This window comes from Plecotus auritus, assembly GCF_963455305.1.
Source record: "Plecotus auritus genome assembly, chromosome: 1".
NCBI classification, from domain to species: Eukaryota; Metazoa; Chordata; class Mammalia; order Chiroptera; family Vespertilionidae; genus Plecotus; species Plecotus auritus.
In genome coordinates this window covers 131148376-131173225 of record NC_137770.1, presented here as the reverse complement: position 1 = coordinate 131173225, position 24850 = coordinate 131148376, and the positions used below count along the sequence as shown (strand labels likewise).

General features: G+C 41.5%; 1 protein-coding gene across 4 annotated transcripts in view; it reads left to right on the top strand.

The window, feature by feature from the left end:
• The window catches only part of TOGARAM1 (TOG array regulator of axonemal microtubules 1), a 125408-nt gene that overhangs the window by 64520 nt on the left and 36038 nt on the right, over positions 1-24850 (top strand). For all 4 annotated transcript variants that reach the window (XM_080685062.1, XM_080685061.1, XM_080685060.1 and 1 more), the window contains 5 exons: positions 7394-7492; positions 11580-11755; positions 12250-12403; positions 12606-12740; positions 22024-22177. In XM_080685062.1, coding sequence (XP_080541188.1) covers positions 7394-7492; positions 11580-11755; positions 12250-12403; positions 12606-12740; positions 22024-22177 — 718 coding nt within the window. The remainder of the gene's footprint in view (positions 1-7393; positions 7493-11579; positions 11756-12249; positions 12404-12605; positions 12741-22023; positions 22178-24850) is intronic.

The window sequence follows — 24850 nt, the reverse complement described above, 5'->3', positions numbered from 1 at the left end:
CTCTAAATCAGAATCCTCCCTAAGCTTGCCATTAAAGAAACATTGATTGAAATTTCTCAGTTTTGAAATTTTTTCTCTTACCCTCCTGCTAATATGTTGTTACTCAAATAATTTTACTAAATAGGAGAACACATAATTCATGTATTGGCTTATGGGCTTGCCTAAGGAGCCAGTGCCGGGAAGCAACTGCCCAATAGGTTAAAACTAGGGAATCCCTACTTACACTGCCTCCCCCCCAGAACACACACACACACACACACACACACACACACACACACTTTTTTTTATCAGACATTTTACCACTAAAATGGGTGGAGAAATCATGTGAGTAAATGACTCTCAGATGCCTACGTAGGTTGTAACAGTGGAGTAAAACTATGGAAACTGGAATATAATTTCCATGTGGTAGAACCTGGGAAGGCTTCTTTATTATCACTAACAATTTACATTCTTTGTTTGTTTTTCTTAGTAGTAAGTAGCATCTCTGTGACTGCTCTTTCCATTTTTTCAGAGATCTTATTACAGCTGCATTTAAAAAAATTTTCCTTAAGTTAAGGAGTAGTGATTTTTTTTAATCCTCGCCTCAGGATATGTTTATTGATTTTAGAGAGAGGAAGAGGGAGGAAGAGAGAGAGAGAGACATCAATATGAGAAAGAAACATCGATCAGTTGCCTCCCATTATGTACTAGTATGCCCACCAATTGAATCCACAACCTAGGTTTAGGACCTCACCAAAAATCAAATGGGCAACCAGATTTCATTGCACAGGATGACACTCTAACCAACTGAGCCACACAGCCAGGGCAAGGAGTAAGTGATTTTTTTAAGGATATAAATATTTAAATAGGATAATTAAAAGTACCCGGTATTTAAGCATTGTAATAATCTGGTAAGTGTAAGGAGCTATCATTTTTTATGTATAGCAACTAGGATTTTAATAAGGTCAACTTTTCTTATTTCTGAGATCTTAAGTCATATGTGTGCAGGCATTCCAAGGCATTTATAATTTTGCGGTAAATAACTCAAATTGAGTAAGAGAGAAATTGATTAGAAACTTTTCTTTTTTGTGTACATTTCTTAAAATTTAATCCATAATGTAATTCTATATCTTTTATTTGTCAAGGAGATCAGTTGTTCATTGTTTTTATAAAAGAGATTGACAGGAGCCTGGCAGGTGTTGCGAAGTGATTGAATGTTGACCTATGAACTATGAGGTCATGGTTCCATTCCCCATCAGTTTGCGGGCTCGACCCCTGTAGTGGGCATGCAGGAAGAAGCCAATCAATGATTATCTTTCATCACTGATGTTTCTATCTTTCTCTCCCTCCCGCTTTTTCTCTCTAAAAATCAATAAAAACATGTTTAAAGGAGAGAATAATAGGTTTTTTTCATGTTTTCTTGCATATTTTATTTTTTCATGTAAAGAAAATCAAATACAAAATATACTTTTCTTTCCAAAGGTGATTCTTACCCTAACATATAATTTTTAAATATTCCTTTTCATAATTGTTTATTTTTTATTGATTTCAGAGAGGAAAGGACAGGGAGAGAGAAATAGAAACATCAATGAGAGGGAATCATTAATCAGCTGCCTCCTGCACACCCCACACTGAGCATCAAGCCCGCAACCCAGGCATGTGCCCTAACTGGGAATGGAACTATGACCACCTGATTCATAGGTCGCTCAACCACTGAACCATACTGGCTGTGCTTCATAATTGTTTTGAAATAATTGCTAATTATATTCATTCACTGCTAATGGTACTCTTTTTTATACAGCAAAATCATAAATATATATATATATATATATCTTTTAACCAGCAGTTAATTCTACTCCAGAAAATTACTTCACACTCACACTTGCAATTTAAAAAAAAAAAAAATGTCTGTATTGATTTTTAGAGAGGAAGGGAGAGAGATAGAAACATCAGTGAGAGTGAAACATCCATCTACTCCCTCCTGCATGCCCCCCCCACTGGGGATCGGGCCACAACCCGGGCCCAACCAGGAATCTAACAGGGGACCTCTTGGTTCCTGGGTCGAAGCTCAATCACTGAACCATACTGGTTGGACTCAGACTTTTAATTCTAAACCAAATATGCGCTAGATCTGGTCAACAAGAATATACATGTTCAAAACCAAACTTACTTTTCTTTTCAGACCTGTTCCTCTACCTTTGTTATCCATTTTTGTTAGCAGCATCAGCATTTCCCAGTTATGGAGACTTAAAACTTAGAGTCATCTTCTCCTTGCTCTCCAAGTTCAGTCAGTGACCCATCCTACAAGTAATTCTCAGTTTAATTTGGGCCTTCATTACCACACCCTGGAATCTAATAAAACATCTTGCCTCTTATTTTCAGAGGATGAAAGAGAGAGAGAAAGAAAAAGGAAACCCATCAATGGGTTGCCTCCCATATGTGCCCCGACCAGTGATCAAACCCGAAACCCAGATATGTGCCCTCACTGGGAATCAAACCTGCAACCTTTCCTTGTACTGAATTACCCTCCAATCAAGTGAGCCACAGTGGCCAGGGCTGTGTAGTTTAACTTTTTGCATTAATTCTTACTATTATATCTCTCTCATGCCCTGTGCTCTAGCATTTTTTAATAGTAGTTTTTTTAGTATGTATAGTCTGCCTACATTCTTTTTCCCAATCTTAATATGTCCATATCATATCTGCTTTTAGAATACCGGTTTAAAAGCTGTTTCTTTAGAAAGCTTTCCCTACTCTCCTGCTACTTTCCCTACTCTACTGGCCTGAAGCAGGACAAGATACTTAAAAGTAAAGATACTATTATCTTTATATCTCTCTTATACTTTCTATATAAAGATGTTCAGCCCTGGTGGGGTGCCTTAGTTGGTTGGAGCATTGTCCCGAACACCAAAAATTTGTGGGTTAGATTCCCGGTCAGGATTCATACCTATATTTTGGGTTCGATCCCTGTTGGGGCATGTAGGAGAGGCAACCCATCAATGTCTCTCTCTCTCTCTCTCTCTCTCTCTCTCTCTCTCTCTCTCTCTCTCTCTCTCTCTTCCCCCCACCCCCCGTGTCCCTTCCTCTCTCTCTAAAAATCAAAAAAATCCTCCTCGGGTGAGGAGTAAATGAATGAATGAGTGAAGGTGCTGAGTACCACATGTTAAAGGAATGGAGTGGTGATGAGCCAACCAAAATTAATAGTGTAGCCTCGGGCATAATCACTCAAAATTGCATTCTCAAATAATCTGGTTAAAGTAAATACTGAGTGCAGTGCAGGGAATGAAAAGACTTCCAAAAGAAGTATGCCAATGAGTTGTATATGTGAGTGAATTAGTATTTCAGGAAACTTCAGACTTTTGTAGGATAAGATCTCAGAACTTTGTCTTTTTCCCATTCCTCTCCTCTGCTGGTTGTCCTTTTAAACCTGTTTTCTAACATAATAACAACTTAGAGCCCCAGTGAATAACTTGGGAAAGTTATTAATGATGAATGGTTGAAGTGTTAGCAAACTAAATTCCATGCATTAATATTTTTCTCTAGTTGAATGAATTGGACAGAAGTAGCAAAAAGAGATTTATAAGGATAGTTTATATGTAAAGTATCTTTTAAGAATATTTTTCTTATATTTTACAAGTGAGATTTGAGCAATATTTCTTTCAATACATCTTTGTTTAGAAGAAAATATAGTGTAAAAAGTAAAAGTAACATTAAAAATGATTAGTTATGTCAGCCTCTCTCATAACAAAAATTAAATTACTTATAGATAACTTGTTCTTTATCTATTTCCTGTGATTTATCTAATTATTTAGTCATCTCTTGGTAGTTTATATATAGATTTTATGTTTGTGGGCTATTGAGTAAATTGTTTCATTTACTGAAATTTGCTTCTCTGTGTTACTGAACATCTTTGGGGGCTATCAGATGTTTCTGTTAGTTGGCATGTGCTGAAACAATGCACATTAATTTTGATTATTCCAAACTATACTTAAAGAAAAATATGAAATACTAGCGGCCCGGTGCACAAAATTCGTGTACTGGGGGAGGGGTCCCTCAGCCCACCCTGCCCCTTCTCACAGTACGAAAGCCCTCAGGGGATGTCCTACTGATGGCTTAGGCCCGCTCCCCCTGGGCCTAAGCCAGGGGTGGGCAAACTTTTTGACTCGAAGGCCACAATGGGTTCTTAAACTGGACCGGAGGGCTGGAACAAAAGCATGGATGGAGTGTGTGTGTGAACTAATATAAATTCAAAGTAAAGGAGCGGAGAGGAGAGCAAGAGAACCGGATAGAACAGCCGGATCCGGCCCGCAGGCCGTAGTTTGCCCACAGCTGGCCTAAGCCGTCAGTAGGCCTCCCTCTGCAGGAGGCAACCTAGCTGATCAGGGGAAGGCGCTGCCCCCATCACCCTGCTGCTGCTGCTGCTGCCACTGCCAGTCACCACAGCTGCCAAGGTATTTTCATCAACACGGACTCCAGTCCCTTCACAACGAAAAAATGACAACTTTCTTTAGGCATTTTCAAAATGTCTCTTTCATAGGATATGACATTTCTTTCTTTCTTTTTAATCTTCACCTGAGGATATTTTTCCATTGATTTTTAGAGAGCATGGAAGAGAGAGGGAAAGACAGAGAGAAACATCAATGTGAGAGGGACACTTTGATTGGTTGCCTCCTGCATGAGCCCTCACCTAGGCCCCGGCCAGGGAGGAGCCTGCAACCTAGGTACATGCCCTTGATCAGAATCGAACCCGGACCCTGCGGTCGGCAGGCCAAGACTCTATCCACTGCGCCAAACAGGCTAGGGCAGGATATGACATTCCTTAGACCCTCTAGCAGCGGACCTTCATTTTTTCCTCCAGGAGTGAGGTGGAAAAACCCTAGATCACCTTCTTGGATTCTTATTAGGCAAGTTACCAAGAACACTGTGAGTAGCATATGGGGAGCTTAGCCTATGAGTGGTCAGAAAAGGTGTTTCCTCTGCAGCTCACGCACAGAGGCGCGACTGCTGGCAAGGGCCTGCCGTCAGCCATGAGCAGGCCCTCTCCCTGCCCCTCTCCCTCTCCCTGCTCCTCTCCCTCTCCCTGTCCCTCTCCTTCTCCCTCCAGTCCACTCTCTCTAAAAAGCAGTGAAAAAATATCCTCTGGTGAATATTAAAAAACAAAACACAGAATAACAGGCCTCCTCCTTGGAGATGCTGAATATGTAGGCCTGAAAGAGAGAATTCTTGGCTCTGTGAAGATCCCTACATGAATTTTATTAACAATATTTGGAAAATTAGCCTAAGCCACACCAATGATTCAAGTTTGTGCTTTTCTGTGTTCCAGGGAAGAATCAAATGATCTTTTGTTTTATTGTGTCAAAACAAAATTTTGCATGTGTTAAATACATAATTCTTATTCAAATACATAATAGCAGATGCAAAAGTTCTGTTTAACTCAGTGAAGGGACTGGCAGGATGATAATACTTTTCAAAGGAGATTGCCAAAGATGAAAGCCTGAAGTAAAACTTAAATTAGGTACAATCTGGCTAATGTCCTATAGGACGATAAAACCATCACTTTTTAAATTGGTTTGTCTTCTAGACAGAAATTAGTTACATCTTTAAAAGCCTAAAAATTCTTTTCATCATCTCACTTTGCTGATCAGTATATGTAACTTTCCAGGCCTGTAAAATGTCAAAATATATGGAACTTATTTAATTGTAAATAGTGTGTCAGAGTTATGTGTTTCATAGAAAAGGAAATGATCATTCTGTGGGCCTCTAATGCCCCAATTATACTGAAAGGACTTGCTGTCAACGTTTTACTCTGGGCCTGTACTCGGCCACGGAGGCTGCGGGCTGGCCCCCCTGTCCCTGTCCATATCCGCTTCAGTCCCCCATCTCTGTCTCCGTCTCCACTCAGGGCCTCACCTGTGCACACAGCCTCCTCCTGCTGGTCGTGACCCGTTATGGCGTCCCGGCCCAATTTGCATATTACCTCAATATTTATAGACTAGAGGCCCGGTGCACAAAATTCGTGCACTGGGGGTGGGAGGTGGGGTCCCTCAGCTGGCCTGTGCTCTCTCACAGCCCAGGACCCCTTGCTCCTTACCACCCACCTGCTTGCGGCTCCCTACCGCTTGGCTCACTGCTCCTTAGTGCTGCTGCGGAGGTTCCTGTGGGAGTGCACTGACCACCAGGGGACAGCTTCTATGTTGAGCATCTGCCCCCTGGTGGTCAGTTCATAGTGACCAGTCATTCCACCGTTCAGTTGATTTGCATTTTAGGGTTTTATTATATAGGATGATAATCTACATGGGTTTCTTTCTTTAATCTTTGTCATAATTGCACATAAGCAAAACAAGTCATTATCTTTAGCAAGTTAGCAAAGTAATCTATCTGCTTAATTTTTTCTTCTCACATTTTATTTATTAACTATTTTTGTCAGTTTCACTTATAATTATTTTTTTCCTGCCTTTTTTCATGTTCATACAAAGATGTGAGTATACGTAAACAGGTTTTCAATAAGAGAAAAATACTATACATGTTGTTCTGCTCTCTTCTTTTTTTACTTAAAATAATTTTTTACTTCTCATGGTTGACATACAATATTATATTAGTTTCAGGTGTACAGCCCAGTGATTAGACATTATATAGCTTAAAATGATCACCCTGATAAATCTAGTATCCGTCTGACACTATACATAGTTATTACAATATTATTGACTATATTCCCTATGCTGTTCTTTACATCCCTATGACTATTCTGTAACTATCAATTTGGACTTTATAATCTCTTCACCTTTTTCACCCATCCCTGCAACCCCCTTCTCTTCGATTTGGCAATTATCAAAATGTTCTCGGTATCTATGTGTCTCTTTCTGTTTTGCTTGTTCACTTATTTTGTTTTTTAGATTCCACATATAAGTGAAATCATATGGCTCTGTATTCCTCTGTCAGACTTATTTCACTCAGTACAAAACCTTCTACATGGTTCATCCACATTGTTGTAGATGGCAAGATTTCATTATTTTTTATGGCTGAGTCACATTCCCTTGTATATATGTATCACTTATTCTTTATCCACTCATCTGTTGATGAACACTTAGGCTGCTTCCATATCTTGGCCGTTATAAATAACATCTGGATATATGTCTTTTCACTGAGCCACACTGGCTGGGCATGTGATTATTTTCTTGTGTATCTTTCCCACTAACACTGGCATGTATAAACTTCTTAAGGGAAGGTTTCTTTTCTCTCCAGTGCCTAGTTTATATTAGATATTCAAATTATAAATATTTATTGAATTAATGAGCATGTGTGAATAAATAAATTCTAAATTCTTTGTATATAATATATTTTTAGTTTTAAAAGACCATATTATGATATCCCAAAATACTATGTATTTTTTAATATGGGTGTGTTTTTTTTTCTTTAGGATTTACAGGGTCATCATCAAATTTACAACATATTACCAGTTTTGACTTCACATCCACAAATACCTTATCAGAAGATTCAGTAATAGTTGTTGGAAAAGGTATTTCAAAGCTATTTAGCTTTTTAATTGTATTTCATGTTCTTCACTCATAAGCAAAGTATCTGAATAAAGAAGAGTTTGATCCAGGTGTTGAATAGAACTTTCTTTTTGAAAAGTTATTAAATTGAAAGAATTAGAAGTGAATAGTTCACATTTCTAGTGAAACTACAGTAACTCATGTCAGTAATTTTCAGAGAGATGTTTTATGTACATAACAACTATAGTTTGGATACATCTAAGGCACTTTTAGGGTAGCTAAGACAATTTTACCATAGTTTAAATTCAAATGGTAGTCCTTATTTATGAACTTAGTGATCAGTACAAATTAATATAAATTTATTACCACTTAATATAGTATCTAACCAAATTAGAATTAACACCTGTTATATTTTAGGGGGATTAGGGGACCTTTGTAGTACATATTTGCAAATATCCTTTAAAACTAGATGGAGTGTTTTCAGCTTTATTGATACTTAATTGACAAATGAAATTATAAGATATTTAAAGTGTAAAACATGATGATCTGACATCCATACACATTGAGAAGGGATTCCCTATCAAGTTACTTAACACATCCCAACTAGACTCTGTTTTAATTGAAAAACTAGAATGTGATGATAGGCGTTGAGGATATACATCTTATTTTTGGTAAAAAGAATGAAATGTCTGAAAAGCTTCCATAACTTCTTTACCTGATAGAGTCTCATAAAGGCCTTCCTCAGATTGACTCCAACCTACTCTTTATTTTCTGTTAGTTTTCTACTTGCCTTGTGCCAAACCAAACTAATTTATTCACTCCACATTCATGCTTTATACTTGTTCAACTCTGCTTACAAGCATACTTACCTTCATAGGATATCCTTCCCTCCCTCTGGTCTCCAAATCCATTGTGTCTTCCAATCCCAGCTCAAATCCTTGCTTCTTTTTTATTTAATATATAATTTATTTTATTTTTTTATTTTAAATATTTTTAATTGATTTCAGAGAGAACAAGGAGGGAGAGAGAGAGAGAGAGAGAGAAACATCAATGATGAGAGAGTCATTGACCGGTTGCCTCCTGCACGCCCCTTACTGGGGATTGAGCCCACAACCCCAGGCATGTGCCCTGACTAGGAATCGAACCATGACCTACTGTTTCATGGGTAGACGCTCAATCACTGAAGCCATGCCAGCCAGACAAATCCTTGCTTCTTGAAACCACCTTTAACACCCAACTCACATCAGCCTTTTCTTCCTGTGAACTCAGCACCTAGATCAGGGGTGGGCAAACTTTTTGACTCGAGGGCCACAATGGGTTCTTAAACTGGACCGGAGGGCCGGAACAAAAGCATGGTTGGAGTGTTTGTGTGAACTAATATAAATTCAAAGTAAAGGAGCGGAGGGGAGAGCAAGAGAACCCTCCGCTCTTTCGGCTCCGCAGGCCGGATAGAACAGCCAAACGGGCCGGATCCGGCCCACGGGCCGGATCCGGCCCGCGGGCCATAGTTTGCCCACGGCTGACCTAGATGATCTCATTTGATATTATGTCTTGTAATACTCTTATTAGGGCATTTGCTTTTATACTTTACTAGAAGCCCAGTACACGGATTTGTGCACTGGTGGGGTCCCTCAGTATGACCTGTGCCCTCTCACAATCCGGGACCCTTCGGGGGATGTCGGAGGCCCAGTGCACGATTCGGCCCAGTCCTCAGAGGCCAGGCCGAGGGAACCCACCAGTGCATGAATGAGTGCACTGGGCCTCTAATCTATATATATAAAAGCCTAAGCAACCGTCTGACCATTTGACCGGTAGCTATGACGCGCACTTCCCACCAGGGGGAAGACAGGCATGGAAACATGGAACAGACTGATAAATCTCAGAAGGAAGGGGGGAGAGGGGAAGGTGGGAAGAGATTAACCAAAGATCTTATATGCATACTAGAGGTCCAGTGCACAGATTTGTGCACCCAGATTCCCTCAGCCTGGCCTGCGGTGATCGGGTTGAAACCGGCAGTCCGACATCCCCTAAGGGGTCCCATATTGCAAGAGGGAGCAGGCCAGGCCGAGGGACCCCACCAGTGCACAAATCCATGCACTGGGCCAGTTTTGGCCCAGTCCCCACAGGCCAGGCCGAGGGACCCCACAGGTGCACAAATCCATTCACCAGTCCTCTATATTATAAAAGGCCAGTTGCCGTAACGACCAAAGGACCGGACACCAGGAGGTGCATGGACACCTCTTGGGCCCTCACCAGGGTGCTGGCAACATCGGCAGAGCGTCGCGGGGTGCCGGCAGCGTCCTCGGAGCATCGCGGGGTGCTGGCAGCGTTGGCGGAGTGTCGCAGAGCGCCGGCAGTGTCCGCAGATCATGGCCCTGATTTCAGGCTAGGCCTAGGGGACCCTACATGCGCACATTTAATTGTGCGCTGGGCCTCTAGTCCTATATAATAAAGAGCTAATATGCAAATGGTCATCACGCCATAACCACTCAGACACTCAAACTGGGGAGAGAGGAAGGGGGACCAGCCAGGCACAAATGAGCTCACGAGAGAGGAATGGGGGCCAGCCAGGCTATGGCCTGGGAGAGGGACAAGCCACCCGCCCCTGTGCCTGTGGCCTGGGAGAGGGACAAGCCGCCCACTCTGCAGTCTCAGGCACCAGCGACTGGGGCTGCAGCCCGGGAGAGGGACAAGCTGCCTGCCCCGTGGTCCTGGGTGCCTGCAGCTGTGGCACGGGCGAAGCCACCCACCCATGGTCCCTGTGGCTGCAGCCGACCAAGGTCCTGGGTGCCTGTGGCCAGCCAGAGGGAGGGAAGCCCGGGTCCTGGGTGCCTGTGACTGGCTGGAGGAGGGAAGCCTGGGTCCCAGGTGCAGGGTGAGGCAGAGGTGGTTAGGGGCGATCAGGCCAGCAGGGGAGCAGTTAGGGGCGATCAGGCAGGAAGGCAGAGGTGGTTAGGGGCAATCAGGCAGGCAGGCAGAGGTGTTTGGGGTAATCAGGCAGGCAGACAGGTGAGCAGTTAGGAGCCAGCAGTCCCAGATTGTGAGAGACAGTCGGACAGCCCCCAAGGGTTCCCAGATTGGAGAGGGTGCAGGCCAGGCTGAGGGACCCCCCCCCCCCCCCATGCATGAATTTCGTGCACCGGGCCTCTAGTATGTATGTGTGTGTGTGTGTGTGTGTGTGTATGCGCACACACATATACATATATACATATATACATATATATATATATAATTTAAAAGGCTAATATGCTAAGTGTCTGATCGTCCGACCAGTCGCTATGACGTGCACTGACCACCTGGGGGCAGATGCTCAACGCAGGACCTGCCGAGCTGGAGTGACTTGACAGCAGCGATTCTCGGGTGACGCACCCTGAACAGAGAGGAGGGAGCCCGATTCCTCATGGGACCACGCAATTCCACCTTCAGCCATGCGTTATGTTGTTGCTGGGGTACTGTCAGCCCCAAATCTGATTTACTGTACACTTGACTTTGCGTTCCACACCCTGTACAACAGCAACTTTGCAGAGTACCCTCTCGCATTCCGGGACCTCTCAGGGGATGTCAGAGAGCTGGTTTTGGCACAATCCCTGCAGGCCAGGCTGAGGGTCCCCACCTGCCAGAGGGACCCCACTCACTCTGCAGACACCTTTCAAGCCATGGCGCCATCCCAAGTGTGGCCAGCCAGGGAGGGACCGCGGGAGGTTGGCTCCAGGGCATGTCAGGCCCATCCCACCCAGTCCTGCCCCACTGGCTACCTTCTAATTAATTTCCTTTCAATTGCACAAATTCGTGCAACAGGCCTCTAGTATGCATATAAGATCTTTGGTTAATCTCTTCCCGCCCTTCCCCTTTCCCCCTTCCTTCTGAGATTAATCAACCTGTTCCATGTTTCCATGCCTGTGCGTTGAGCATCTGCCCCCGGTGGTCAGTGTGCATCATAGCTACCAGTTGGACGGTCACTTAGGCTTTTATATAGATAGATGATTATTTAACATGTTTCTCTTATTAACTATATTGTTTATTTCTTGAAGGCCAAAGCCTTGTCTTAAACTTTGTTATTCAGAGGGACACATAGATACTTAATGGCAGTCTATTGTTGGTTAATTTCAGGTGTATTTGGAAGTCCAAATTCAGTACCAGCACCCTGCAGCCAGTCAGTGATACCTTCTGTGGAAAATGGGTATAAATTTTCAGTTAAACAAAGCTTTGAACCACCATCAGGGATTTATGGAAGATCAGTCCAACAAAGTATTCCATCATATCTTGATGTTGAGAATGAAAAAGATGTAAGGTTATTTGCTTAATTATTAGAGTAACTTTAAGCCTATCATACATTATTGTTTTGTATATGTCTGATTTGGGTTGATGAAAGTTCCAGTTAAAAAATTTTTAATTGCAATGTAATTGAAAATTCTGATGCTAATTTTTTAAATAATAAATTATTTTTTCCCACCAAATATGTTCATGTTCTGGTATATAGCATCTAGTGTATTTTATACTGTATGTTACTTGCTGTATGTACATGTGTATGTATATATATAACAGTTTTCTATGATATACTCAATGAATAACAGACTAATATCCTCAGGCACAAATTTAGTTGGATATTAGCTCTATGTAATTTTATTCTACTTTATAATTCCTGAAGTAAGAAATAAGAAATGTATGGTTTATATTGTACATAGACATTTAATAGATATACAGTTGTCTGAGATTAAGATAGTTATTATAAATGTCACACTCCCTGAATACTTTCAGATATTTCAACTTTTTAATGCAGATCAAACTTTCTGTTTCAAAATCTACTTTTGGCAAGATGAAACAAAAGAGAAAAGAGGAAAAGGAACTTTTTGACATTAAAGATTGTGAAAAGAAGGAACATAATTCCTGGAAGGAAATGAAACATACAGGAACTGAAAAAATGACATCAGAAAGTAAGTGGAATTTAGCTTTTGGTGTGTTTTTTTAACAATAATATTCTAGAGCTAGTGTAATGAGATTTAACTTAGGGTTATATATAGCTAATAGTGGAATATGTTGAACTATAATGCTGAAATTTATAAAACCCAGTAGCTTATTATAATAAATAATTATTACTCATAAACAGGGGGTGACTGATTGTTTTTCTTTTTCTAGACTTAAATATTTTTGGAGATGAGGTGGGAATATCAAAAAAAGAGAGTTCCTCTTTAGAAAACATTACCTTTAACCCTCCATTGAAAGGAGGGGCCAGTTTAAAAAGGTCACCATCTCTAGTGTTTTCAGATTCAGGTAAGTCACTTGTTTAAATGTAAAGAGTAATGTCACAATGCTTGTTAAGCTTAACAGACCACATCTGGTTCAGCTCATTGGTGATGGAGAGAACACTATTCTAGTAGGAGTCATTAGACAGACTTGGCTTTTTAAGTATCAGTTCTGCCTTTTAATTAGCTTTATGACCTGGAAACAGGCCTCATTTTCTGTTTTTAAAAATATCTACATTATCTCAAAGATCCAGATTATCTCAAAGATTTCTTCCATGCTCCCTGCAAATATTCCTGTTTCATTGAATAGAGTTTTTCCATTTTATAGGTAAGGTAACGGAGATTGTGAAGCTGGTTTATATTAGGTCATGATTTTTAAAAAATTATATTTATCATTTATTAGGCCTCTCATTGAGTACTTACAAGGTTCCATCATGGCCAAGTGTAAGCTCCTTGTTTCCTGTATTGTTTTGTTTTGTTTTGTTTTGTTTTGTTTTTGTTTTTGTTTTATTTTAGTGATTTCAGAGAATGGAAGGGAGAGGGAAAGAGGGATAGAAACATCAATGATGAGAGAGATTCACCGATCAGCTGCCCCCTGTATGCCCACTGCTGGGGACTGAGCCCGCAACCCGGCATGTGCCCTGACCAGAAATCAAAACCGTGACCTCCTGGTTCATGGATCCACACTCAACCACTGAGCTATACTTGCTGGTCTCCTGTATTGTTTTTAAAAATATTGAAAAGGTCTTAGGTATAGTAGCAACTAGGTAAAATCAGAGGTTGAACTGAAATATTGTGAGAACTATAACAAATATTAAAGATTATTGCTTATTAGCTAGGTTTATTATTAATAACTTCTAAGAAATAGACTGTGTGAACTATAATAAACATTCTGTAATTTATGTTGGGTCTAAAGTCAAGATATCAACAAAAAAACCAAGAAGTATGAAAAAATAAATATATAAATATGATTTGGGACAACATACTTAACCTTCTCAAAGATAAATATAAAAAATACTTGAGCTAAATGAATGTCTGAGATTTTTCCTAGCTTATAATTCTTTTATAATGCAAGAAGTTGTGAAAACTTTTAAAAATTCTGTATCCTCAAATACAGCTAAATGAATGTCTGAGATTTTTCCTAGCTTGTAATTCTTTTACAATGCAAGAAGTTGTGAAAACTTTTAAAAATTCTGTATCCTCAAATACAGAATGATGGTTACCAAAAGAGGGGAAGAGGGTGAAATGGGTGAAAGGAGTCAAAAGATACAAACTTCCACTTATAAAATAAATAAGTAATGGGGATGTAATGTACAGTGTAGTGACTATAGTTAATAATACTGTATTGTATATTTGAAAGTTTTAAAAGAGTAAATCTTAAAAGTTCTCATTACAACAGAAATATTTTTATAACTATGGGGACAATGGTCGTTAGACTTACTATGGTGATTATTTTTCAGTCTCTACAAATATTGAATCATTATATTATACTCATGAAACTAATATAATGTTATATGTCAATTATACCTAAATTAAAAAATAAGATAAACTTTGTTTTTTAAAAAAGAAAAAATTATGTACAGTAGGTCCTCGGGTTACGTCAGAGATCCGTTCCTACAGCACAATATAACGCGATTTTCGCCATAAGTCGGAACCCACCTACATAAGCACCTATGTCACTCACATGGAGCACATACACAGCAGTAATGAAGTGAAACAGTAAAAACAAATTAAAAGAAAGATAACAATTTCTGACCTTTACTTGTGGTAAATAAATAATAAACATAAAGCACATATGTACATACGTCGAAATGACGGAACTTTTTTTTTTATAAATAAATGGGAGATGGTGACATAACCACGAAACAATGTACATCGAGTCCGACGTAACCCGAGGACTGCCTGTATCCTCAAAACTAATAATTGTTGAAAGGATTACTGATGAGAGATGTTGGTCTATAGAATTACTGGGGAAACATGGTCCTAAGAACTGGTTAAGTGTAGACAAGTTATTGGGAGAAAAACCCACAAAACATCTTACCTACGCTAGTAGTTAACAGTACCAAATAGTACAAAATAGCAATAAATCATAATTATGTTTTTTTTAATATGTCTTTATTGATTTTAGAGAGAGAAAGAGAGAGGGGTAGAGAAATAAAAACATTTATAGAAAGAAATATGGATTAGCTGCCTTCTGCATGCCCCCTACTGGGATTGAGCCCTCAACTCAGGCATGTGCCCTGACTAGGAATCAAACCGGTGAACTCTTGGTTCATGGGTTGACTCTCACCCCAAATTATAAATTTTTAAGTATTCATTCTTGTTAGAGACATCACCTAATTTTGTTATTTTTGCATATAATGGAAGCTTCACAGATTGTGTTTCTAGGAAGTATAAGGAGAGTGCATCCTTGAAGTCACCCTGGTATTATTTGAGCAGAAGAATATGCTTACAGGATAAATACAAAAAGTGAAAGTAAACTTTTATTTATTTATTTTTTGTTAATCCTCATCTGAGGATATTTTTTCCATTGATTTTTAGGAGAGTGGAAGGCAGGGAGGGAAAGGAGAAGGAGGAGGAGAAGGAGGGAAGAGAGAGAGAGAGAGAGAAAGAAATATCAATGTGAGAGAGACACATCGATTGGTAGCCACCTGCAGGTGCACTGACCAGGGTCAGGTATTGAATCTGCAACCCAGGAACCAGTGTCTAACCACTTAGCACACTAGCCAGGGCTGAAAGCAAACTTTTAGGAACTATTTTAACAGTTGGACGTTGCCATAACACTTTTATTGTATTTTATAAAGAGTATCAGTCTACAATATAGTGGAAGTTTAAGTAAAAACCAATTTAGTTTGAGCATTACTGCTTTAGATTTATATTCTATACAACTCCTATTCCAGATTAAAATTTTGTTTAGTTTTGTTGTTGTTTTTTTCCACGTGAAAATGCTAAAGATACTGCTATAACTGCAAGGTTGAAAATTTGGTATTCATCTACATCTCTTTCATAATGAATTATTCTCTCTCTAACTTAGGTGGAGTATAGAAAGGGAATCCTGCCCTAGCCAATTTGGCTCAGTGGATAGAGCATCTGCCTGTGGACTGAAGGGTCCCAGATTCGATTCCAGTCAAGGGCACATGCCTGGGTTGCGGGCCCGATCCCCAGTGGGGGGCGTGCAGGAGGCAGCCAATCAATGATTCTCTCTCATCATTGATGTTTCTACTGTCTTTCCCTCTCCCTTCCTCTCTGAAATCAATAAAAATATATTTTTTTTAAAAAAGGAAAGGGAATCCTTAAAACTTTAGCATCAGTTTCTTCATAATCTATACTAATAAAAGGGTAATATGCTAATTAGATCAGGTGACCAGATATCTTCCAGACGTCTGACTTCCTTCCAGACAGTTAGGGGGCGACCAGTCCAGCAGGGGGGCAGTTTGGGGGCGACCAGGCCAGCAGGGGGGCAGTTGGAGGGCAACCAGGCCAGCAGGGGGTAAGTTAGGGGGTGATCAGGCAGGCAGACAGGTGAGTGGTAGGAGCCAGCGGTCCCGGATTGCGAGACGGATGTCCAACTGCCGCAGGATCAGGCCTAAACCACAATCGGACATCCCCCGAGGGATCCCTGATTGGAGAGGGTGTAGGCCAGGCTGAGGAACCGCCCCTCCCATGGACAAATTTCGTGCACAGGGGCCTCTAGTCCTATATAATAAAAGGGTAATATGCAAATCAACCAAATGGCGGAACAATCAGTTGCTGTGATGCACAATGACCACCAGGGGGCAGATGCTCAATGCAGGAGCTGCCCCCAGCACGCAGGCCCCTATCGCTGGATGGGGCCTGCTGACCAACCTCTCAGTCCTTTCCCTCGGGGGCAGACTCCAATCACTCAATGGCAATCAGGGAACTGGGGTGGGTGGTGGCAGACACGGGTGGTGCCAGGCCAAGGCCCCTGCCCCACCGGTAGCCCCACACACAGAGGGTGACCCATGGCAGGGGACGGGGATGGCCAGCAGGCAGGAACAACCAACCTCTCAGTCCCTCCCCTCCGGGCAGCAGGCTCCGATGGCGAACGGGGAACTGGGGATGGGTGGTGGCAGGGAGGCAGGGCCAGCACAAATTTCGTGCGCTGGGCCTCTAGTATAGGAATAATATAACTATCAGATAGGGTTCCTGAATGAATGAAATTAGATAATGTAAATGAAGCACTTAGCACAATACCAGGCAAATTCTCAATAAATAATGGCTAGTATTTTGTATTTGTAATTTTGGGGGGTTGTGAAATTCCAAAGTTGGAGGTTTTTGTTTATACTCTAGAAACTCGTGCACAGGGTTGTGTGTACTTCAGCCCAGCCTTCACCCTCTCAAATCTGGGACCTCTCAAGGAATGGACATCCCTTTTACAATCCAGGACTGCTGACTCCCAACCGTTCGCCTGCCTGCCTGATTGCCCCTAACCACTTCTGCCTGCCAGCCTGATTACCCCCTAACCACTCCCCTGCCAGCCTGACCGACGCCTAACTGCTCCCCTGCCAGCCAGACCGCCCCCAACTGCCCTCCCCTGCTGGCCTGGTCACCCCCAACTGCCCTCCCCTGCAGGCCTGGTCACCCTTAACTGCCCTCACCTGCCGGCCCGGTCACCCCTAACTGCCCTCCTCTGCCGGCCTAGTCCCCCCAACTGTCCTTCCCTGCAGTCCTGGTCGCCCCCAACTGCCCTCCCTTGCAGACCTGGTCCCTCCCTACTCCTCTCCCCTGCTGGCCTGATTGCCCACAACTGCTCTCCCTTGCTGGCCATCTTGTGGTGGCCATCTTGTGTCCACATGGGGGTGGCCATCTTGTGTGTTGGAGTGATGGTTAATTTGCATATTACCTCTTTATTATATAGGATATCAGACTTAGATATGAAACCTAATAAGGGTATAATCTGAAACATACCCCCCCAATTTTTTTTTTTTTTTTAATGAGGGTGCTTGCTTTGGCAGCACTTGTACTAAAATTGGAATAATACAGAGGAGATTAGCCTGGCCCCTGTGCATGTATGACACACAAATTCATGAAGCATTCTATATTTTTATACAAAATAATATTGAATATAAACTGTAATTGAAAAAAAATTTTTAAGAAAAATAAAATGAGGTATATTTGTTCTTTTGAAAATTTTTATTTGTTTTAAATATGTTTTTACTTATTTTTAGAGAGAGAGGAAGGGAGAGAGAAAGATAGAAACATTGATGAGTGACAGAGAAGCATCATCGATTGGCCACCTACTGCACGTCCCCTCCCCTGCCACTGGGGATCGAGCCCACAACACAGGCATGTGCCCTGATCGGAATGAAACCAGTGACCTCTTGTCTCATGGATCAACATTCAGCCACTGAGCCACACTGGCTAGGCTAAAATTTATTGATTTGAGAGAGAAAGAGAAAAATAGAGAGATTGGAGCCTGCCCCTGGGGGAAGGGACCAGCGGGTTGGCCGTCAGGCCCCATCCAGCGATTTGTTGTTCCACTTATTTATGCATTCATTGGTTGCTTCTTGTATGTGCCCTGACTGGAGATCAAACATACAACCTTGGTGTATCAGGAGGACACTCTAACCAACTGAGCTACTGGACCAGAGCTACTAATTATACTCTTCTTTTTCTTTTCTTTTTTTTCTTTTTTTTTTTTTAAGAAATTAGTATGCCGAAACCAGTTTGGCTCAGTGGATAGAGCGTCGGCCTGCAGATTGAAGGGTCCCAGGTTCAATTCCGGTCAGGGGCACGTACCTTGGTTGCGGGCACATCCCCAGTAGGAGGTGTGCAGGAGGCAGCTGATCGATGTTTCTCTCTCATCGATGTTTCTAACTCTCTATCCCTCTCCCTTCCTCTCTGTAAAAAATCAATAAAATATAATTTAAAAAAAAGAAAAGAAATTAGTATAGCCCTAGCTGGTTTGGCTCAGGGGATAGAGCGTCGGCCTGTGGACTGAGGGTCTTAGGTTTGATTCCAGTCAAGGGCACATGCCCAGGTTGCGGGCTCGATCCCCAGCAGGAAGACGTGTGGGAGGCAGCCGATCAATGATTCTCTCTCATCATTGATGTTTCTATCTCTCGCCCTCTCCCTTCCTCTCTGAAATCAATCAATATATATATATGAAAAAGAAATTAATATAGAGGAGTGTTTATTGGATTTGGCAACATGTAGATCATTGGTATCCTTGGCAAGTTTTTTTTTATTTTGTTTTTTTAAAGGGAGATAGAGAAACATTGACGTGAGAGCACACATCAATTGGCTGCCTCCTGCACACCCGCTACTGGGAATGGAGCCCACAATCCCAACATGTGCCTTGACCAAGAATCAAACCGGCAGCCTTCTGATGCATGGACAATGCCCAGCCTGAGCCACACTGGCCAGGGTTACTTATTATATTCTTTAATTGCTACATCATCTTCCTCATGTATGATTTACTCTGATAAAAACTGTTACCACCCTAGCTGGTTTGGCTCAGTGGATAGAGCGTCGGCCTAGGGACTGAAGGGTCCCAGGTTCAATTCTGGTCAGGAGCATGTACCATGGTTGTGGGCACATCCCTAGTAGGGGGTGTGCAGGAGGCAGCTGATTGATGCTTCTCTCTCATTGATGTTCCTAACTCTCTATCCCTCTCCCTTCCTCTCTGTAAAAAAATCAATAAAATATATATTTTTTTAAAAAACTGTCACTAATTTATTATTGCAGTAATCCAAAATATCATATTTATCTATTTGAGTATCTCTTTTCAGGTATGTGGTAAATTTCTTGAAAACAGGAATTTTGTCTTAGACCTCTTTATATAAAATCAAAGGTAATAGTGGACCTAGATCTAAATCCTGCCTTTGCGACTCATTATCATTGAGACCTTGAATAAGTTTTTTAGCCTCTGTAAAACTCAATTATCTTCTCAGTCACAAAATAGAGATGATAGTATCTATCCCAGCTTTTTGAGAAAATTAAATGTAGTAAAGATTGTAAAAGCAGATATCGTAAGATATAGCACAAAATACTTTTAAAAGTTAACTAATATTGTTAATACTTTGTTTCCTTTGAATTTTAAATGCATCTGAATACATAATTAGGGGGTAGCATCAAGTGAAATTTCTTATATTTGTGTACCCCGTATATTTTATGTAACATTTTCTTACAAATAGCATGATCGATACTTTATGCTAGTCATTTTCTAGTACCTAATATTATTTTAAGAGTAATATTAACATGAAAAATAGCTAATAAATCTTTACCCATTTATAAAAGCCATTACACATTTCTAACACCTCCCTGCAAAATTTACATTGTGCAATACCCTCAGGACATTATCCTGAGCACTCAGGGGTGATGTAAGGAAATACCTTATATCTGGAGTCATTGATTATGAAAAAACATTGTTTTAGTACTACACATAGGCTTAAGATTTATGATATACTACTGATTCTATGCCAATAGCAAAAATTGATATTTTTATAATTCAACTAGAATTCTAAATGCAGATGCCTTGAAGCTTCATTTTCAGTTGTCACTTGTATAGTAAAACAGGTATATATTCACACATTTTTACAAAATCCTATATAATAATCTTATATAATAAATAGGTAATATGCAAATTGAACATCACGCCCTCGCACAAGATGGCTGCCCCCACGTGGTCACAAGATGGCCGGCAGGAGAGGACAGTTGTGGGCGATCAGGCCAGCAGGGGATGGCAGTTGGGAGTGACCAGGCCGTCAGGGGAGGGCAGTTGAGGGTGACCAGGCCTACAGGGGAGGGCAGTTGGAGGTGACCAGGCCAGCAGCGGATGAAGGGCAGTTGGGGGGTCCAGGCATGCAGGGGAGGGCAGTTAGGGGTGACCAGGCCAGCAGGTGAGGGCAGTTAGGGCTGACCAGTCCAGCAGGGGAGGGCAGTTAGGGGCAACTAAGCCAGTAGGGGAGGGCAGTTGGGAGCAACCGAGCCGGCAGGGGAGGGCAGTTGGAGGCAATTGAGCTGGCAGGGGAGCACTTAGGCATTGATCAGGCCTGCAGGGGATTGGTTAGGGGGTGATCAGGCTGGCAGGCAGAAGCGGTTAGGGGCAATCAGGCAGGCAGGCAGGCGAGAGGTTGGGAGCCAGCAGTCCCGGATTCGGCCCGATCCCACAGCAATCAGGCCTAAACCAGCAGTCAGACATCCCCCGACAGGTCCCAGATTGGAGAGGGTGCAGGCTGGGCTGAGGGACACACACCCCCAGTGCATAAGACTGTGCTTTCCTGCTCACTAAGTCTGCCCCTTGAGTGTGTGGCTTATGACTGTGTAGAGGTATAATCTGGTATGGTCTGACACTGACCACTGGGTACACAGCTCTTCGGTCTTCAGGGAGGTGCAAAGTCAGCCACTGCCTGGGGCCACCCAGCAGGAGCTACTGAGAGATCTGCAGATTCCTCCTTTTTGTATCAGGTTTGGAAATGCCAAGATGAGGCCCAGCTATGAAGCAAGGCAGGCAGGTGCTGGTTCCAGGTCTTAGGGCTTTTGTTGATAGGTTTGGGGCTCCCTTACCCAGCTGCAGCTTGTTTGACAGATTTTAGACTGAGCAAGGACAGGCCATTCATATGCAAAAGCTGCTGCACACAGCTTGGGTTGGGTTGTAAATTGGATGAGGCAAGGTCTTAAGGAATCACTAGGGTGGAGGAAACAGGAATGGCTGCCAGCCAGCCCAGCATAGGAACAGTGATCCCTTTGAGTACCTCCATCTGTGAGAAAGCCATCCCCAAGTTCCTTCCCTGATGCCAGACAATCCAGTCCCTTCTTGTATGTGTCTGTGGTGCGGGAGCTCAGAGGAAGTGGGACCTTCTAAGTTCAGTTCGTGGTGCCGGCCTTTTAAGAGGAACAGCTGGGTCTCCAACAGCCTCTGTGTTACTGAGCCCCAATTCACACTGGTTTTTATAGCCCATAGTTCTTAATGCCCAGAGGAACTTCTTTTTCCAGCCTTGGGACCCTGGGCTGGGGGTCTGGTGTAGGGCTGGAACCTCTTGCTTCTTACTAACAGCCTACACAGTGATGATCTCCCTCCCAATTAAAAATGCAGCACATGTGGTGCAAAAGCCCATGGGTGCCAGACCAGCCTGTCCCGCACCTCCTACCAGCCTCAGTGTGTTTTCTTTACTTCTCTAGTTGTAGGACTTCCATTCAGCCAGCTTTCCAGTGGTTCTGGATGATGGTTGTTCTATTTTAGTTGTAATTTTGATGTGGTTGTGGGAGGTGGCAAGTACATGTATTTACCTACACCACCGTCTTCATCGATCTCCAGTTGATTCTTGATTTAATGTTTTTTCTTTTAGGTGAAGCGTCTCCTGGAGCCATTCCACAGTATAAAGAAAGGATGTCTTCTGTCACTCATAGTCCAGAAATAATGGATTCATCAGAACTACGGCCATTTTCTAAACCAGATATAGCTCTGATAGAAGCCCTGAAGCTTTTAGCTGATGAGGATTGGTAAGTTCACCCTTCCTTTCTTTTTAACAAGTTTTTTTTTTTTTTTTAAGATTTTTAATTGATTTTTAGAAAGAGAAGAAGGGACGGGGAGAAGGAGAGGGAGAGAGAAACATCACTATGAGAATGAAACATTTCTCTGCTTCCTCCTGCGTACCCCCAAACAGGGATCTAGCCTGCAACCCAGGCATGTGCCCTAACCAGGAATTGAACCGCAATCTGCAGGTCACAGCTCAAGGAGGGAGACACCATCTCGATATTAGCAGAGATGGAGATGGAGCTGGGAGTTTGGGGAGTCCATGGTAGCAAGAGTTTGCAGGGCAGAGAGAATAGAGCTCCACAAGGAACTTCAGAAGCCATCAGAGGAATCTTCTCAAATGTTTATCTGAGAACTGGTCAGGGCATGCATGTAAGTAAATTACCTGATGCCAGAACAAGGGCCATTCAAAGAAGTATAGGCAATAATGCCTAGAGCATATACAATACCAAGAATACCTCCTGTTCCTACCAGCAGAGTGGAAAACTTCATAATTAACAAGGCTTTAGATCGAACATTCAGAAGAATTTTGTTTCATCTATAGAATGAATAAACTCTCAGGTAAAGACTGGATTGGTCCCACAAACAAAGCAAGGCCTGAAACGATCACATTTTCCAAATAACTACATCCCAGTACAAAGTTCAAAAATATTTATAGGAATACAATATCCAAGGTAAAATTCACAATGTCTGGCATCCAATAAGAAATTGCCAGGCAGGCCCTAACTGGTTTGGCTCAGTGGATAGAACGTCGGCCTGTGGACTGAAAGTTCCCAGGTTCGATTCCGGTCAAGGGCATGTACCTTGGTTGCAGGCACATCCCCAGTATAAGGTGTGCAAGAGGCAGCTGATCGATGTTTCTCTCTCATCGATGTTTCTGACTCTCTTCCTCTCTGTAAAAATCAATAAAATATATATTTTTAAAAATTGCCAGGCAGCCCTGGCTGGCTTGGCTCAGTGGTTGGAGTGTCAGCCGTGGACTGAAGAGTCTCGGGTTCGATTCCTGTAAAGGGCACATACCTCGGTTGCAGGCACAATACCCCACTCTGGTTGGGACTCATGCAGGAGGCGGCTAATTGATGTCTCTCTCTCACATCAATGTTTCTCTCTCTCTCTCTCTCTCTTTCTCTCCCCCCCCCCCTTTTTTACATTCTCTCTAAAAATCAATGAGGAAAAATAATATCCTCCAGTTAGGATCAACAAAAATTGCCAGGCATGCAAGGAAGTAGGAAAATACAACCTATAATGAGAAGAAAAAAATTAAACAATTGAAACTAATGCCTAAAGGATACAGATGGAAGAAGTCATAGACAAGGACATTATAACAATAGTTTTAGTTCTAATCCATGTGTTAAAGAAACTAGAAGAAGCCCTGGCCAGATAGCTCAGTCACTTAAAGTGTCCCCTTATGCCGAGGTTGCAGGTTTGATCTCCAATCAGAGAACATACAAGAAGCAACCAATGAATGCGTAAATAAGTGGAACAACAAATTGATGTTTCTTTCTTTCTCTCTCTTTCCCTCCCTTCCTCTCTTCCTCTAACATCAATAAATTTTTTAAAAATTAAAGAAGCTAAAAGAAAGATATGAACAGAGAAACAGTGAGCTGTAGGACAACTTGCAAAATTCTTTAGCCATATAATGTAACATGGTTAAGGGAAGTGATATCCCATCATATTTGCCATCAAGGAAAGGGTCTTATAGAGATGTGTACACCAGGGAAGGAATCATGTGGTGCCATTTTAAAATTCTGCTTATAAAATCAGGAATAAAGAGGGTCATTTTATAATGAAAAAGGGTAATTGATCAAGAGTTCATAGCAATCCTAAACTTTTATTTACCATATAACAGAGCTTCAAAATAAATTAAGCAAAAACTGGTAGACCTACAAGGAGAAATAAACAAATCTACATTATAGTTGGAACTTCAATAACCCTCTGTCATTAATTGACAGAACTAGTAGAAAGGAAATCAATGATTATATATTAAACTTGAACACTATAAAACTAATTGAGATTTATAGAACACTTCATCTAAAACAACAGAATTCATATTATTTTTAAGTCCACAAGGAACATTTATCAAGAAAGACCATATTCTAGAACATAAAACAAATTTTATAAAAGGATTCAGATTATACAAATTTTGTTCTTTGATCACAATGGAATTAAATAAGAAATTAGGAATTAAGAATGACAATTAAAAAAATTGTGGGATGCAGCTAAGTTAAAGCGGGAATTTATAGCACTGTAGCAGCTATATCAGAAAAGAAGAAAAGCTTTATATCAATGACCTCAACTTTCACCTTAAACTAGAAATAAAGGAGCAAATGAAGCCCAAAATAAGCAAATAAAGGAAATAATAAATATAGAATTGAAATCAATGACATGCAAAACAGAATCAATGAAATTTTCAACAAATCAGTGAAAGCGTTAAGTGTGTTCTTAGGAAATATCAGTAAATTTTATAAACCTCAAGTCAGACATGAAGATAGAAAGAGAGAAGAAATAAATTACCACATCAGAAATGAAAGAAGGAACATCACTACTGACCATATAGCTATTAAACAAAAAATAAAAGGAATGTAATAAACAGCTTTATGCCCATAAATTTGACAACTGAGTGAAATGGACAAATTCCT